This window comes from Piliocolobus tephrosceles, chromosome 15, assembly GCF_002776525.5.
Source record: "Piliocolobus tephrosceles isolate RC106 chromosome 15, ASM277652v3, whole genome shotgun sequence".
Taxonomy (NCBI): domain Eukaryota; kingdom Metazoa; phylum Chordata; class Mammalia; order Primates; family Cercopithecidae; genus Piliocolobus; species Piliocolobus tephrosceles.
Window position 1 is genome coordinate 38,675,017 of NC_045448.1, and position 18,859 is coordinate 38,693,875.

General features: G+C 40.4%; 1 protein-coding gene across 1 annotated transcript; it reads left to right on the top strand.

The window, feature by feature from the left end:
* The first annotated feature begins 9,175 nt into the window (after window positions 1–9,175).
* On the top strand, window positions 9,176–9,708 carry LOC111545366 (40S ribosomal protein S23). Its single transcript, XM_023216310.2, has one exon. It carries the CDS (start codon window positions 9,217–9,219, stop codon window positions 9,646–9,648), a length of 432 nt encoding a protein of 143 aa, XP_023072078.1. The 5' UTR covers window positions 9,176–9,216; the 3' UTR covers window positions 9,649–9,708.
* Window positions 9,709–18,859: the final 9,151 nt, after the last annotated feature.

Sequence of the window (18,859 nt, forward strand, 5' to 3'; positions counted from 1 at the left end):
GAGGATCAAATGAATGAAATGAAGCGAGAAGAGAAACCAAAAGAAAAAAGAAGAAAAAGAAATGAACAAAGCCTGCAAGAAGTATGGGATTATGTCAAAAGACCAAATCTACGTCTGATTGGGGTGCCTGAAAGTGAGGGGGAAAATGGAACCAAATTGGAAAACACTCTACAGGATATCATCCAGGAGAACTTCCCCAACCTAGCAGGGCAGGCCAACATTCAAATTCAGGAAATACAGAGAACGCCACAAAGATACTCCTCCAGAAGAGCAACTCCAAGACACATAATTGCCAGATTCACCAAAGTTGAAATGAAGGAAAAAATCTTAAGGGCAGCCAGAGAGAAAGGTCGGGTTACCCACAAAGGGAAGCCCATCAGACTGACAGCAGATCTCTCGGCAGAAACTCTACAAGCCAGAAGAGAGTGGGGGCCAATATTCAATGTTCTTAAAGAAAAGAATTTTAAACCCAGAATTTCATATCCAGCCAAACTAAGTTTCATAAGTGAAGGAGAAATAAAATTCTTTACAGATAAGCAAATGCTTAGAGATTTTGTCACCACCAGGCCTGCCTTACAAGAGACCCTGAAGGAAGCCCTAAACATGGAAAGGAACAACCGGTACCAGCCATTGCAAAAACATGCCAAAATGTAAAGACCATCGAGCCTAGGAAGAAACTGCATCAACTAATGAGCAAAATAACCAGTTAATATCATAATGGCAGGATCAAGATCACACATAACAATATTAACCTTAAATGTAAATGGACTAAATGCTCCAATTAAAAGACACAGACTGGCAAACTGGAAAAAGAGTCAAGACCCATCAGTCTGCTGTCTTCAGGAGACCCATCTCACATGCAGAGACATACATAGGCTCAAAATAAAAGGATGGAGGAAGATCTACCAAGCAAATGGAGAACAAAAAAAAGCAGGGGTTGCAATCCTAGTCTCTGATAAAACAGACTTTAAACCATCAAAGATCAAAAGAGACAAAGAAGGCCATTACATAATGGTAAAGGGATCAATCCAACAGTAAGAGCTAACTATCCTAAATATATATGCACCTAATACAGGAGCACCCAGATTCATAAAGCAAGTCCTTAGAGACTTACAAAGAGACTTAGACTCCCATACAATAATAATGGGAGACTTCAACACTCCACTGTCAACATTAGACAGATCAACGAGACAGAAAGTTAACAAGGATATCCAGGAATTGAACTCATCTCTGCACCAAGCGGACCTAATAGACATCTATAGAACTCTCCACCCCAAGTCAACAGAATATACATTCTTCTCAGCACCACATCACACTTATTCCAAAATTGACCACATAATTGGAAGTAAAGCACTCCTCAGCAAATGTAAAAGAACAGAAATTATAACAAACTGTCTCTCTGACCACAGTGCAATCAAACTAGAACTCAGGACTAAGAAACTCAATCAAAACCGCTCAACTACATGGAAACTGAACAACCTGCTCCTGAATGACTACTGGGTACATAACGAAATGAAAGCAGAAATAAAGATGTTCTTTGAATCCAATGAGAACAAAGATACAACATACCAGAATCTCTGGGACACATTTAAAGCAGTGTGTAGAGGGAAATTTATAGCACTAAGTGCCCACAAGAGAAAGCAGGAAAGATCTAAAATTGACACTCTAACATCACAATTAAAAGAACTAGAGAGGCAAGAGCAAACACATTCAAAAGCTAGCAGAAGGCAAGAAATAACTAAGATCAGAGCAGAACTGAAGGAGATAGAGACACAAAAAACCCTCCAAAAAATCAATGAATCCAGGAGTTGGTTTTTTGAAAAGATCAACAAAATTGACAGACCGCTAGCAAGGCTAATAAAGAAGAAAAGAGAGAGGAATCAAATAGACGCAATAAAAAATGATAAAGGGGATATCACCACCGACCCCACAGAAATACAAACTACCATCAGAGAATACTATAAACACCTCTATGCAAATCAACTAGAAAATCTAGAAGAAATGGATAATTTCCTGGACAGGTACACTCTTCCAAGACTAAACCAGGATGAAGTTGAATCCCTGAATAGACCAATAGCAGCCTCTGAAATTGAGGCAACAATTAATAGCCTACCCACCAAAAAAAGCCCAGGACCAGATGGATTCACAGCTGAATTCTACCAGAGGTACAAGGAGGAGCTGGTACCATTCCTTCTGAAACTATTCCAATCAATAGAAAAAGAGGGAATCCTCCCTAACTCATTTTATGAGGCCAACATCATCCTGATACCAAAGCCTGGCAGAGACACAACAAAAAAAGAGAATTTTAGACCAATCTCCCTGATGAACATCGATGCAAAAATCCTCAATAAAATACTGGCAAACCGGATTCAGCAGCACATCAAAAAGCTTATCCACCATGATCAAGTGGGCTTCATCCCTGGGATGCAAGGCTGGTTCAACATTCGCAAATCAATCAACGTAATCCAGCATATCAACAGAACCAAAGACAAGAACCACATGATTATCTCAATAGATGCAGAAAAGGCTTTTGACAAAATTCAACAGCCCTTCATGCTAAAAACGCTCAACAAATTCGGTATTGATGGAACGTACCTCAAAATAATAAGAGCTATTTATGACAAACCCACAGCTAATATCATACTGAATGGGCAAAAACTGGAAAAGTTCCCTTTGAAAACTGGCACAAGACAGGGATGCCCTCTCTCACCACTCCTATTCAACATAGTGTTGGAAGTTCTGGCTAGGGCAATCAGGCAAGAGAAAGAAATCAAGGGTATTCAGTTAGGAAAAGAGGAAGTCAAATTGTCCCTGTTTGCAGATGACATGATTGTGTATTTAGAAAACCCCATCGTCTCAGCCCAAAATCTTCTTAAGCTGATAAGCAACTTCAGCAAAGTCTCAGGATACAAAATTAATGTGCAAAAATCACAAGCATTCTTATACACCAGTAACAGACAAGCAGAGAGCCAAATCAGGAATGAACTTCCATTCACAATTGCTTCAAAGAGAATAAAATACCTAGGAATCCAACTTACAAGGGATGTAAAGGACCTCTTCAAGGAGAACTACAAACCACTGCTCAGTGAAATCAAAGAGGACACAAACAAATGGAAGAACATACCATGCTCATGGATAGGCAGAATCAATATTGTGAAAATGGCCATACTGCCCAAGGTAATTTATAGATTCAATGCCATCCCCATCAAGCTACCAATGAGTTTCTTCACCGAATTGGAAAAAACTGCTTTAAAGTTCATATGGAACCAAAAAAGAGCCCGTATTGCCAAGACAATCCTAAGTCAAAAGGACAAAGCCGGAGGCGTCACGCTACCTGACTTCAAACTATACTACAAGGCTACAGTAACCAAAACAGCATGGTACTGGTACCAAAACAGAGATATAGACCAATGGAACAGAACGGAGCCTTCAGAAATAATGCCACACATCTACAACCATCTGATCTTTGACAAACCTGAGAAAAACAAGACATGGGGAAAGGATTCCCTATTTAATAAATGGTGCTGGGAAAATTGGCTAGCCATAAGTAGAAAGCTGAAACTGGATCCTTTCCTTACTCCTTATACGAAGATTAATTCAAGATGGATTAGAGACTTAAATGTTAGACCTAATACCATAAAAACCCTAGAAGAAAATCTAGGTAGTACCATTCAGGACATAGGCATGGGCAAGGACTTCATGTCTAAAACACCAAAAGCAACGGCAGCAAAAGCCAAAATTGACAAATGGGATCTCATTAAACTAAAGAGCTTCTGCACAGCAAAAGAAACTACCATCAGAGTGAACAGGCAACCTACAGAATGGGAGAAAATTTTTGCAATCTACTCATCTGACAAAGGGCTAATTTCCAGAATCTACAAAGAACTCAAACAAATATACAAGAAAAAAACAAACAACCCCATCCAAAAGTGGGGAAAGGATATGAACAGACATTTCTCAAAAGAAGACATTCATACAGCCAACAGACACATGAAAAAATGCTCATCATCACTGGCCATCAGAGAAATGCAAATCAAAACCACAATGAGATACCATCTCACACCAGTTAGAATGGCAATCATTAAAAAATCAGGAAACAATAGGTGTTGGAGAGGATGTGGAGAAATAGGAACACTTTTACACTGTTGGTGGGATTGTAAACTAGTTCAACCATTATGGAAAACAGTATGGCGATTCCTCAAGGATCTAGAACTAGATGTACCATATGACCCAGCCATCCCACTACTGGGTATATACCCAAAGGATTATAAATTATGCTACTACAAAGACACATGCACACGTATGTTTATTGCGGCACTATTCACAATAGCAAAGACTTGGAATCAACCCAAATGTCCATCAGTGACAGACTGGATTAAGAAAATGTGGCACATATACACCATGGAATACTATGCAGCCATAAAAAAGGATGAGTTTGCGTCCTTTGTAGGGACATGGATGCAGCTGGAAACCATCATTCTTAGCAAACTATCACAAGAAGAGAAAACCAAACACCGCATGTTCTCACTCATAGGTGGGAACTGAACAATGAGCTCACTTGGACTCGGGAAGGGGAACATCACACACTGGGGCCTATCATGGGGAGGGGGGAGGGGGGAGGGATTGCATTGGGGAGTTATACCTGATATAAATGATGATTTGATGGGTGCTGACGAGTTGATGGGTGCAGCACACCAACATGGCACATGTATACATATGTAACCTGCACGTTATGCACATGTACCCTAGAACTTAAAGTATAATAAAAAAAAATAAAATAAAATAAAATAAAAAAAAAGAAATATTTTTGTGACAAAAAAATAATATTAACTAAGTGCTTATGCTGGTGCCAAGCATGGTGCTAAATCCGCCCCACAAATTAGGAGACTTGGGTTACTGCCAACACTACTCAACCTGAAGGCACTAGGAGAGTCAGGATTGAAACCCAGCAGTGTGATTCCAGAGCCCATATTTTTAAGCGCCACACCATATTGTAGCATTGCAACCTGGTTTCTAATTGTTGAAAGAGAAAAAAAAATTTAATGATTAAATAACCAATGTGAGACAATTATTCAAAATGAAAATGAAAGGAAAAGACCTAGAAATGACCTGAATGTTCAGTAATAGCCAAACAGCAAAATTAAGCATGGTATATTTATATGTAATAGGCAGGGGGAAACCACTCATTTCAAAAATTTTAATACGTGGAAAAAATACATCTTAAAATTGAATAAATGTGGTATTGTGATTCAGTGCAAATGTATCACTGTTATAATTAAACTAAATATTAAAGTCCTACTGATAATGGGTCGATAGTATTATCTTAAATCATCTTAGCAAAGAACCACACATTGTTTTGCTTTGTTTTGTTTTGTTTTTTTAAGACAGAGTCTCACTGTGTCTCCCAGGCTGGAGTACAATGGCGCGATCTCGGCTCACTGCAACCTCCATCTCCTGGGTTCAAGCAATTCTCCTGCCTCAGCCTCCTGAGTAGCTGGGATTACAGGTGCCCACCATCATGCCCAGCTAATTTTTGTAGAGATGGGGTTTCTCCATGTTGGCCAGGCAGGTCTTGAACTCCCGACCTCAGGTGATTCGCCCACCTCGGCCTCCCAAAGTGCTGGGATTACAGGCGTGAGCCACTGCACCCAGCCCACACATTCTTTATTTCTATTTTAATTTAATGTGAATAGATAATGCATTCATTCATTCACATTGTCCAAGCAGCAAACAAGTATAAAAATATACACAATAGAAAGTCTCACCCCTACTCCGCTCCAGGGCCCACTGGTTTCCATTCTCAGCCTCAAATGGGTTATCAATATTAGTATTTTCTTGTCTGGCTTTCCAGAAGGGTCAAAGACAATATACATTCTTTGTCCTCTTCCTTTTTAATACAAACTATAAAAGACTATACACATTTTTCCAGTAAGTTACTTTTTGCATTTAATAGATCTTGAAGATCTGTCTAAATCAATACAAAAGCACTTACTCATTTTTAATAGCTATATAGTATTCCACAGTGTAGCTATGCCATAAATAATTTAACAAGGCCTATACTGATTGACATTTATGTTGCTTCCAATTTTTTTTCTAAAAAACTTTTCTGAAGTGACCATTTCTTTTGCTATTACAAAAAAAAAGCAATGAATAATATTCATTCAATACTATCTCTAGAAATCATTATTAAAAGTATAATAGAATGCCAGGTCCAAATGTACATACACTTGTAATTTTTAAAAATAATTTCAACTTTTGGGCCAGGCATGGTGGCTCACGCCTGTAATCCCAGCACTTTGGGAGGCCGAGGCGGGCAGATCACAAGGTCAGGAGATCAAGACCATCCGGCTAACATAGTGAAAACCCCATCTCTACTAAAAATACAAAAAATTAGCTGGGCTTGGTGGCAGGTGCCTGTAGTCCTAGCTACTCAGGAGGCTGAGGCAGGAGAATGGCGTGAACCCAGAAGGCGGAGCTTGCAGTGAGCCAAGATTGTGTCACTGCGCTCCAGCCTGGGAGACAGAGTGAGACACTATCTCAAAAAAATAATAACAATAATATAATAATAATAATAATTTGAAGTAGTCCCCAGTGTCTTTGTTGCCACCTTTATGTCCATGGGTACCCAATGTTTAGCTCCTACTTATAAGTAAGAACACGCAGTATTTGGTTTTCTGTTCCTGCATTAATTTGCTTAAAATAATGGCCTCCAGCTGCAACTATGTTGCTGCAAAGGATGTGATTTTGTTTTTTTTTTAATGCACAATTGTAATTTTAATGGATACTGCTAATCTCTAATCCGCTAACATCTTGATGCTGTTAGGCTTCCTACCAAGAACATGGTCTACCTTTCCATTTGTCCCAGCCTCTTTTTGTGAAGAGCAACACAATCTGGATCCACTACTTTTCAAAAAGCAGTATGTATATGTAAAACTTTACCTACCAATGATGTCAGCGATGCACCCTAAAAAAAGTTAAAAGGAAATGGGTCATTATGTTAACACTAAATAATCTATCAGGGCAGGTGGGATTTGGGGTTATATGGGTATTCTTTATTCCTTCTTGCAAATTTCAATTTCTTGCTTTATTTTGTTTTATTACAAAAGTGATAAAACAAAATAAAGCAAGAAATTGTCACCCATACCCTGGGCGACAGAGCGAGACTCTGTCTCAAAAAAGAAAAAAAAAATTATTTTTTCTTTAATCACAGAATAGTCAATAACTTTCAAAGTAATAAAATTTAGCATCATTCACCAGAGAAAAAGCAATATAAATCTATGAAAGTTTGCCCCAAAGGATTAGGTACTTTGAGAAGAAATTTCAAACTGTCTAGATAAAGCACATTCCGCCTTTGACCTAACCATGTCCCTGTATCAGATGACAAACTCATGAAAGACCAGTAAAGAGGAAGCTGTACCCTTGCTCTGAGTTTGACCTTTCTCAAAGCAGAATGTGGTTTTACTAAAGTAAGAAAATAATCTATCAAGGTCATGCAGTACTTGATTGTTATCTTACAAAATTTGGCAGAAGTTTTGCCCTAAACATATGAGCAATGCTGACAATTCCATTACAAAATTTATATAAGCTGGTGCCACTGCTGCTGATGCATAATCTCATTTTAGGAAACTTCATTGTTTTTGGAAATCACAGTTTTAGAGATTCGTAATTTGATTTTTAAGTAGGATAATCTAAATAAAGATTGCCTGAAAGGAAAAATTCTAATATAATTGAGACTCATTGGAGGAAAATGTTACTGAGAATTTCCTTTAGGGGACATTTCCTATGTAGTATACATGACTTTTCCCTTTTAGTCAATTTTTACAATAATTCTTTTTTATGGCCCCAAACCTTTTGTTTGTTGTTGTCATTATGTTTTGTATATTTGAAACGGGGTCTTACTGAGTCACCCAGGCTGGAATGCAGTGGCACCAATCGTAGCTCACTGCAGCTTCAAACTCCTGGGCTAGGAGTTCCTCCTGCCTCAGCCTCCCAAGTAGCTAGGACTACAGGCACATGCCACCACACCTGACTTATTTTTTTTAATAATTTTTGTAGATACCAGGTCTTGGTATTTTACCCAGGTTGGTCTTGAACTCCTAGCCTCAAGTGACTATCCTGCCTTGGCGTGCCAAACCACTGGGATTACAGGCATGAGCCACTATACCTCAAAACCTCTTGAACTTCTTATTCTGGGAAGAAGAAAAGATGGAAGAAAAGGAAAGCAGGTCTTAAAATCCCAGGGGAAGCAGAGGAAGGAAGGACCATCCTTAATTACATTAAGGCCTCATCCTAGGCAAAATTACAAGGAAATTTCCTCTTCTTCTTCTATCATACCTCCTAGTATCCTTTCCAACTTACCTGTTTTGTATTTCTTCAAACTCTTGCTCCTAGCCAGATGTCAAACATGGACAGCTATCTAATAAACAAATCCTCACTGAGATGGTTTCCCCAGGCAGGAGAATGGCGTAAACTCGGGAGGCGGAACTTGCAGTGAGCTGAGATCCGGCCACTGCACTCCAGCCCGGGCGACAGAGCAAGACTCTGTCTCAAAAAAAAAAAAAGAAAAAAAAAAAAAAAAAGAATATTCATATTTCTAAAGACCAAACAAACATAAGTCTGATAGAGTCTGATAGTAGTATTTTAGAAAATATGAGAGAGCATTGAGTACAGTGGCTCATGCCAGTAATCCCGGCACTTTGGGTGGCCAAGGCAGGTGGATAACTTGAGGTGAGGAGTTCGAGATCAGCCTGGGTAACATAGTGAAACCTTGTCTCTACCAAAAATACAAAAGTTAGCCAGGCGTGATGGTGCACACCTGTGGTCCCAGTTACTGGGGAGGCTGAGATGGGAGGATTGCTAGAGCCCAGGATGCAGAAGTTGTAGCGAGCCGAGATTGTACCACTGTACTCCATCCTGGGTGACACAGTGAAACCTTGTCTCAAAAAATAAAAAACAGAAAGAAAATATGAGAGGCTGGTGGAAAAACATAGGAGGCTTTTATCAGCATCCCTGACTCACAACACACAGGTTGGTCACATATGCCACCTGCTTAAGATTAGTCCCAGGTCCCCAAAATGCCCTAGAGAAAATATCTTGATTACTTCTGCCTTCAAATAAAGAAAGAGGGAAAAGATTTAAAGTGACAGCATATAGATTTTGTTTTTTGAAGCAAAAAGAAAACCTCCAGCTTTCGCTCAGGCCGGTGGCGCCGACAGGATGGGCAAGTGTCGTGGACTTCGTACTGCTAGGAAGCTCCGCAGTCACCGACGAGACCAGAAGTGGCATGATAAACAGTACAAGAAAGCCCATTTGGGCACAGCCCTGAAGGCCAACCCTTTTGGAGGTGCTTCTCATGCAAAAGGAATCGTCCTGGAAAAAGTAGGAGTTGAAGCCAAACAGCCAAATTCTGCCATTAGGAAGTGTGTCAGGGTCCAGCTGATCAAGAATGGCAAGAAGATCACAGCCTTTGTACCCAACGACGGTTGCTTGAACTTTATTGAGGAAAACGATGAAGTTCTGGTTGCTGGATTTGGTCGCAAAGGTCATGCTGTTGGTGATATTCCTGGAGTCCGCTTTAAGGTTGTCAAAGTAGCCAATGTGTCTCTTCTGGCCCTATACAAAGGCAAGAAGGAAAGACCAAGATCATAAATTTTAATGGTGAAAACACTGTAGTAATAAATTTTCTTATGCCAAAAAAAAAAAAAAAAAGAGAAAACCTCCAAATCATACATCATTAGGGTTTCATTTAACATACTCAAAATATATTTAAACTATTAGATACAGGAGATTCACAAAGTCTTCATAGAAAAATAAAAAATGAAGATATATACCACATCCAATGTATATCTCAGTACCAGAAATAATTAATCCTCCCAATTATAGGAGGATTTTTTGTTACTTGGCAGGTCACTGAGTTTTTCCAGATTAGGGGCAATGAAAGCTCCCACCTACTATGTATTTTTATTCTCCTGGCTGGGTGCGGTGGCTCATACCTGTAATCCCAGCACTTTGGGAGGTCAGGGCAGGTGGAGCGCTTGAGGCCAGGAGTTCCAGTGAGACTCCATCTCAAAAAAAAAAAAGAAAGAAAGATAGTGAGTGAGTTTTCCTGAGATCTGTTTGGGTAGCACCTCCCCTTTCTTTATCCTGCTCTGCCATGATAAGGCGTGCTTGCTTCCCCTTCACCTTCTGCCATGATTGTAAATTTCCTGAGGCCACCCCGCCATGCTTCCTGTACAACCTGTGGAACTGTGAGTCAATTAAATCTCTTTCTTCATAAATTACCCAGTCTCAGGTGGTTCTTTATCACACTGTGAGAACAGATTAATACAGTTACCAAGAGACTAAGATGCAGAATTGTAGCAGGGAGAAGTCAAGATATATCCAGGAGACAGCATCCCACTAGATCTGATGGCTAGAGGGGACTCACAGACCACTTCTTCAAGGCCTGGTGTCTGAGGATACAGCTGCCACCCGGCGTACCCCAATCCAACAGGGAAAATTGGAAGTCCCAAGATTAAGAGCAAGTAGCAAGAGCTCCATCAGAAAAGGAAGGAAGGAAGGAGGGAGGGAGGGAGGGAGGCCGTGGTGGCTCATACCTGTAACCTCAGCACTTTGGGAGGCTGAGGTAGGCGGATCACGAGGTCAGGAGATCGAGGCCATCCTGGCCAACATGGTGAAACCCCGTCTCTACTAAAAATACAAAAATTAGCTGGGCGTGGTGGCACATACCTGTAGTCCCAGCTACTCGGGAGGTTGAGGCAGGAGAATGGTGTGAGCCTGGGAGGTGGAGCTTATACTGAGCTGAGGTCGGGTAACTCTCAATTCCATAAGGCAAGAAAACTTATACTTTTCTGTATTTTTAATTTAAAATGTTTAAAAATGGAAGAGATTGAAGTAGAAGGGGGTGCATTCATAAAGGATTCCTGAAGAAGATGAGTTTTGAGTGTGTATGTAATGTACCCCTAAATGTAAAAAATGGACCTTGGAGGAGTTCTCCTTTTGGATCCTGTGATAACACAGAAAGCACAATTAATAGTCCCTGTTTTTCAGAAGCTAGTTCGGAATATAAAAATTAGCTATGTGAAACACTCAGTGACCAATATATGCTCAGAGTTTAAAGTTATCATTTATTACTAATAAAAAAGAAAGCAAAAAATTACTCAGAATGAATGATTCAGAATTTTTCATGACCCCATCTCAAATATATCATCTCCATTTCTCTCAACTTTCCCACCCACTGTCATCTCCACCTATGCCATCATCACATCAATGATGCCTTTGGAATGGTCTTAACAAAAAAAGAAGGAAGAAAAAGAGGTAGGGAGGGAAGGAGAAAGAGAAAGAATGGGGGGACAAAGGAGGGAGGGAAGGAGACAAAGAGGGAGAAAGGAGGGATGGCGAGAGACAAGGAGGAAAGAGAGCAGAGAGCTCAATATATATCGGTAACTCACTAATGGGCAGGATTATCATTCATTCTGGAAAAAAAGGAAAAAGCAGATAAACCCACAGTATCACACTGGACAATAAGAAGTTTTCTTTTTTGAGGGACAAGAGCAAAAGTTGTCCTAAAAGGATACAAGTCTCCAACCCTGTGACTAAAATATACCAGAATATTTTTGGCTCTTTTGGGTTGGCTATTTTTACGAGTATATGATTTCAACACAAATCCTCCCTCTTTATGTTTCTCAATCCAGTGTGTATCCACTGAAGTTCTTTTTTTTTTTAAGACGGAGTCTCACTCTGTCGCCCAGGCTGGAGTGCAGTGGCACGATCTCGGCTCACTGCAAGCTACGCCTCCTGGGCTCCTGCCATTCTCCTGCCTCAGCCTCCCGAGTAGCTGGGACTACAGGCGCCCACCACCATGCCCAGCTCTCTTTTTTTTTTTTTTTTTTTTTTGTATTTTTAGTGGAGACGGAGTTTCACCTAAATAATGGTAAATTATAACAGCTTTCAACAATACTTAGTTCTCATGAAAAGTATTTACCATGGCAACCATTGCATCCAACTGCTCTTAAACAAGGAATAAATTCAAGAGATCTATTGTACAGCATGGTGACCATAGTTAAAGACAATAATATTGTATTCTTGAGAAATGCTAAGAGAGTGGATGTTAAGTGTTCTCACTACAAAAATGATAACTATATGAGGTAATGTATTTATTACTTAGCTAGCTTTAACCATTCCACAATGTAGATAAACTTTAAAACATTACATTGTATAAATTCTTATTTCATATCAATTTTTTAAAAAATAAATAAATTTAGTTTGTTCAGCAGCAATAAAAAATAAATAATTTTAAATTTAAAATTTTTAAAATTACAGGTGGCTCACGCCTGTAATCCCAGCACTTTGGGAGGCCGAGGCTGGCAGATGACCTGAGGTCAGGAATTCGAGCCCAGCTTGGCCAACATGGTGAAACTCTATCTCTACTAAAATCACAAAAATTAGCCGGGTGTGGTGGTAGGTGCCTGTAATTCCAGCTACTCAGGAGGCTGAGGCAGGAGAATCGCTGGGACCCAAGAGGCAGAGGTTGCAGTGGGCTGAGATCACTCTATTGTACTCCAGCCTGGGAGACAGACCAAGACTCCATCTCAAAAACAAATGGCTAGGCGCGGTGGCTCATGCCTGTAATCCCAGCATTTTGGGAGGCTGAGGTGGGCAGATCACCTGAGGTTAGGAGTTCAAGACCAGCCTGCCCAACATGGTAAAACCCTGTCTCTACTAAAAATACTAAAATTATCCAGGCATGGTGGTGGGCACCTGTAGTCCTAGCTACTCAAGAGGCTGAGACAGGAGAATTGCTTGAACCTGGGAGGCAGAGGTTGCAGAGAGCTGAGATCATGCCACTGCACTCCAGCCTGGGCAATACAGTGAGACTCTATCTCAAAAAAAAGTAAAAAATAAAAAATAAATTTGAAGAAAATTGTTCTTAAACAGGTCCCAAACTATAACAAAAAAGGGAAGCAAGAGAAGGTTATCTCCTAGAATTATACACTTTCCCTACATATACTTATCCATTTTTATGAACTCAAAAGCTCACCTTAAAAACAATAGCACCCTTTGACACCGCATGTCACTTCTACTCCTAAGTATAAATATTAGAGAAGCACTCACAAGATATGTACATAAACATAAATAGCAACATTGGAATTACAAAAATTTGAAAATGAACTACATTTCCATCAATAAAAAGAGAGTCAAATGAATTATACGTATAATTCATACTAAACTACACAGCACTTATGAAACTGAATAACTTGAACTACGTATAACAACAATAGTTAATCTCACAAATAAAAAATTGAGCAAAAAAGCAGGTTGAGGAAGATTAAAGCATGTAGCACTAAGCCAGACATGGTGGCTCAGGCTTGTAATCCCAGCTACTCAGGAGGCTGAGGCAGAAGGATAGCTTGAGACCAGCCTGGGAAACATAGCAAGACTCTGTCACTTAAAAATATATGTATATATTTTTTCATATTCATATGAAATATAAGTATTTATATATAAATATATATTATCTATACACATTTATTAAATATGTAGCACTGCTAGAAATATACTAAATAAACATTTTGGCATAAGGTCAATAAATTGAAATCAATATTTAGTTGAGGAGAAAATGAATGTTAACATCAAAGAATTATTTCTGGGGTACAAGAACAAACCTGAAATTATGGCCAGGTGCGGTGGCTCACGCCTGTAATCCCAACACTTTGGGAGGCCAAGGAAGGTGAATCACCTGAGGTCAAGAGTTCAAACCAGCCTGGCCAACATGGCGAAACCCCGTCTCCACTAAAAATACAAAAAATTAGCCAGGCATGGTGGCGAGCACCTGTAATCCCAGTTACTCGAGAGGCTGAGGCAGGAGAATCACTTGAACCCGGGAGGCAGAGGCTACAGTGAGCTGAGATCACACCATAGCACTCCAACCTGGGCGACAGAATGAGACTCTGTCTCAAAAAAAAAAAAAAAAAGAAGAAGAAGAAGAAGAAACCTGAAATTATATTTAAAACATTGATGGCTATTGTATTTTTAATTTTAGTAGTAATTGCATCATAGCACATGAACACTATTTCTTTAGCACTGTCAGATGCTGTGTTGCTCTCGTAGTCACCGATCTGCCCATGTGTGATACCAAAAAAAACACTCCCTTGCACCTGAGGTCAGTTGAGGAGCAAGATATCTGGGGGTCATCTAATTTTTCTCTAATACTTTTTTCTTTTCTTTATATATTTTATATTTGTATTAGGTTTGACTCAAACACTGATTCGTTATAGATGTTGTACATGTATTTGGAGTTTTTCTTGGTGAAATTTTGAGATGACAAAATTAATATTCTACCGTAAATGTATCCTCATAAAGGCCAAGCGCTGTGGCTCACGCCTGTAATCCCAGCACTTTGGGAAGCCGAGGCAGGCAGATCACTTGAGGTCAGGAGTTCAAGACTAGCCTGACCAACATGGTGAAACCCCGTCTCTACTAAAAATACAAAAATTAGCAGGGCATGGTGGCAGCTGCCTGTAATGCCAGCAACTCAGGAGGCTGAGGATGAAGAAGTCCTTGAACCTGGGAGGCGGCGGTTGCAGTGAGCCAAGATCGGGTCACTGTGCTCCCTGCTGGGCAACAGAGTGAAATTCGGTCTCAAAAAAAAAATTATCCTCATAAAGAAAAAAGAGGCCAGGTGCAGTGGCTCATGCTTGCAATCCTAGCACTTGGGGATGAGGCAGGCAGATCACTTGGGGTCAAGAGTTTGAGACCAGCCTGGCCAACATGGTAAAACCCCATCTTTACTAAAAATACAAAAATTAGCCTGGCGTGGTGGCGCAGGCCTGTAGTCCCAGCTACCTGGGGGGCTGAGGCAGGAGAATTGCTTGAGCCCAGGAGGCAGAGGTTGCAGTGAGCCAAGACTATGCCATTACACTCCAGCCTGGGTAACAGAGTGAGACTCTGTCTCAAAAAAATAAGTAAATAAATAAAAAAGAGAAAATAATTTCCAAATGACACTTTTTCTTGAACACTCATGATCTAAATGGAATTTAAAAGCTAAAAGTCAAATAGAGTTCTTAAAGATTATTTGTTTTGGATACTAGTATACAAGCAACTGTAAAATGATTGAAATTATAATATAATGTCTATTATTCTAACTTGTATTATTTTTATAAGGCGTTATCAAGTCAATAAAAGTCTACCATTCTTCCTAAAATTGTCAACGAATACGCTGTCAATATTTTAACTATTTATTTCCCTATTTAACTATTAAAAAGTTCTTAATAATTTTGTATGTAAATTAACAGCTTTCAAAATAGTAATTATTACAGCATATTCCTCTTGCAATAATAAATATACATTTGTACTTCAACCTACTAAAAATCTCAACATACACAGGAATACAAAGATATTTTCAGTACCAGTTACATCTAGAATATGCTTAACTATGTTTGGAAATGACTTTCCAGCTATTAACAATAAATTGAAATAACATGTCTTGTTTGTGTAACTGCTACCATGGCCTAAATAACTATGCTCTGCCTACACAATCACATGATCATTGACTGGGCCTCGACCGCTGAACCAAGTGCCAGAAACTACGCTGAAACAGGCATTCCACTGTTCGGCTTTCCAAAACCCAAAGCTGAGGCAGGAATTGTAGTCCTTCCCTATCTTGAAGTTTAAAATATGCAGAAACAACCTGATTTTGTTTAGGGAGCATCATATGAGTATTTATCACAATTACAAAGATATGCCTGAGAATAGACATGAATTTGATTCTTTTTGGGGAGAAGGTGGGGAATGCAATGGGGAAAGATACACAAAAGGGCCAATTGTGTTTGTAGTGTTTTTTGTTTGTTTGTTTAAGATGGAGTCTCACTCCCGTCACCCAGGCTGGAGTGCAGTGGCGTGATCTTGGTTCACTGCAAACTCTGCCTCCCAGGTTCAAGTGATTCTCTTGCCTCAGCCTCCTGAGTAGCTGGGATTACAGGCGTGTGCCACTACGCCTTGCTAATTTTTGTATTTTTTTGTAGAGATGAGGTTTCACCATGTTGGCCAGGCTGATCTTGAACTCCTGACCTCACGTGGTCCCCCTGCCTCGGCCTCCCAAAGTGCTGGGATTACAGGCAAGAGCCACTGCACCTGGCCTGTAGTGTTTTATTTCTTAAGCAAAACTTGGAACTTGAGTGTTTATTATTCTCTCTCTCTTTTTTGCATGCCAAAATATTTTTTAATAGCAAAAGGATAAGAAAAATAGCAGCTAAGCAAACCCTGTGATTATTAAGAAGCCCATACATTCCAGAAACCAGAAATATTACTTTCTCATTTATGAACTTTGTAATTTGGAAAAAATATTTGAAAATAGGGACTTTTCTTCAGAGAAGACATCATTACTGGTTTTGGTTTTTTTTTTTTTTTTGGAGACGGAGTCTTGCGCTGTCGCCTAGGCTGCAGTGCAGTGGGACGATCTCGGCTCACTGCAAGCTCTGCCTCCCAGTTTCATGCCATTTTCCATTCTCCTGCCTCAGCCTCCTGAGTAGCTGGGACCACAGGCGCCCACCACCACGCCCAGCTAATTTTTTGTATTTTTAGTAGAGACACAGTTTCACCATGTTAGCCAGGATGGTCTCGATCTCCTGACCTTGTGATCTACCTGCCTCGGCTTCCCAAAGTGCTGGGATTATGGGCGTGAGCCACCGTGCCTGGCCGACATTATTGGTTATTAAAGTGATGCCAGCTACGTTCACTCTGCCAGAACCTAGTAAAGTAATCACTGTGACAATGGGTTTTGCAAGAGAAGATTTACTCCCAGAGCAGCCCAGCAAGGAGGTGGAAGAATAGCTCTTAAATCTGCCTCTCCAAAGATAAGGCTTAAGAATATTTATGGGTTAGAGAAGTGGGGTGGTCTAAGGAATGGGGAAAGATGACTGGCAGTGGGGAAAAAGAAGTAATCAGTGATCTGTGCAAGCATAGTCCAGGTTCGTGGCTCTTCACAGGATGCATGTTCAGAAAATGGTGTTAGCATGATTTGAAGCTGGAGTTTTTGGCCCTCTGACATCAAAAGGTCTCATGCATCTGAACAGGTCCAGTTGAAGGGGAGGTGATCTCAATCCGTTTGAACAGAACTGGAGCTGCTCTCAAGTTCCTGACAAACAACTTAAGCAACTGTTACCATGGTGACATATACATCAGAAATGTTATCAGTAAGGTAACCAGTGAAGGTTAAGTAATAGCATTTAGCAGCATGGCTTTTAGATATATGGGTAAAAAAATTAGCAAAAAGCAACCGACCAAAAGAAAGCCAGGCCAGATTAAATTTGGCAGACCAAACCAGATTATCAGATTAGCCCTTCAGTTTTGAAAGCATCCACTTAATGAGTGATTTATGTAAATCTCAAAAAATAAAATAAAAATAAGAAAAAGCTAACTTTATAGTCAATCATTTTATTTATTTATTTATTTTTGATACAGAGTCTCGCTCTGTCACCCAGGCTGGAGTGCAGTGGCGTGATCTCGGCTCACTGCAAGCTCTGCCTCTCGGGGTCATGCCATTCTCCTGCCTCAGCCTCCCGAGTAGCTGGGACTACAGGTGCCTGCCGCCATGCCCAGATAATTTTTTGTTTTTAGTAGGGATGGGGTATCACCGTGTTAGCCAGGATGGTCTCGATCTCCTGACCTCATGATCTGCCCACCTTGGCCTCCCAAAGTGCTGGGATTACAGGCGTGAGCCACTGTGCCCCGCCTTTATTTCATTATTTTATTTTATTTCTTGAGACAGGGTCTTGCTCTGTTGACCAGGCTGGAGTGCGATGGCGCCACATCCGCTCTCTGCAACCTCCACCTCCCAGGTTTGAGTGACTCTCCCAGCTCAGCCTCCTGAATAGCTGGGACTACAGGTGTGTGCCACCATGCCTGGCTAATTTTCGTATTTTTAGTAGAGATGGGGTTTTGCCGTGTTGGCCTGGCTGGTCTCAAACTCCTAGTCTCAAGTGATCCACCAGCCTAGGCCTCCCAAAGTGCTAGAATTACAGGCGTGAGCCACCTCCTCCAGCCGACTGGGTCATTTTAAATAGCAAACTGATACAAAATGTCTTTCTGCTACAGCAATCATAATTAAAGGCAAAAGAAAACAAATAGCTCAAAAAAAAGAAACTTGGTAGTCTGATCCTGATTGAAACCAAATGAACAAGATTCAAATCTGCAGTCCTGAGGGGCAAATAAGATGTCTACCTTAAGTGGTAGTAACCCAATATCAAAAGCCAACTCACTGGGATGTTCCCTCAATTCTGTTTGGGCACAGCTTTCTTTTCTACTATTATCTGGTACAAATCTGGTTTTCTCTACATCTCCTCAACCTCTGACCAGAAAGCCTTCGCCCTGGAACCTCTTGGTGATAGCTGTTTGCCTGTGCTAAACAACCTCATTTCCTGTTTTCTCTTTTATCTCAACACAAAAGGTACAGAGTGGAGGATGTAACAGTTAGAGGGAATGTTGCAACAATAATGAAAGCAATTAGTCTTGAGTCTTAGGCTTCCTTGCTGGTTTTCATTTCAGTAGATTTATCTCTTGTGAATAACACTTAAAGTGGACAGGGCCTGTACAGATAGATACCAGGGGAGAAGAAAAGGCATGTGACTCCAGTGTCACTGTCAGTGAGCAGCTTGTCTGGCCGCTTCTGGCATTGGGTAAATTTTGTTTTTGTTTTTAATTAAAGCCTTACCTATCATCAGACCTTCAATTTCTTTCTTTTTCTTTTTTTGAGGTGGGAGTTTTGCTCTTATTGCCAAGCCTGGAATGCAGTAGCATGATCTTGGCTCACTGTAACCTCCACCTCCCAGGTTCAAGCGATTCTCCTGCCTCAGCCTCCAGA

Coding starts and splice junctions, on each gene's coding strand:
- LOC111545366 (XM_023216310.2), top strand. CDS start 9,217: ATGGGCAAGTGTCGTGGACTTCGTACTGCTAGGAAGCTCCGCAGTCAC.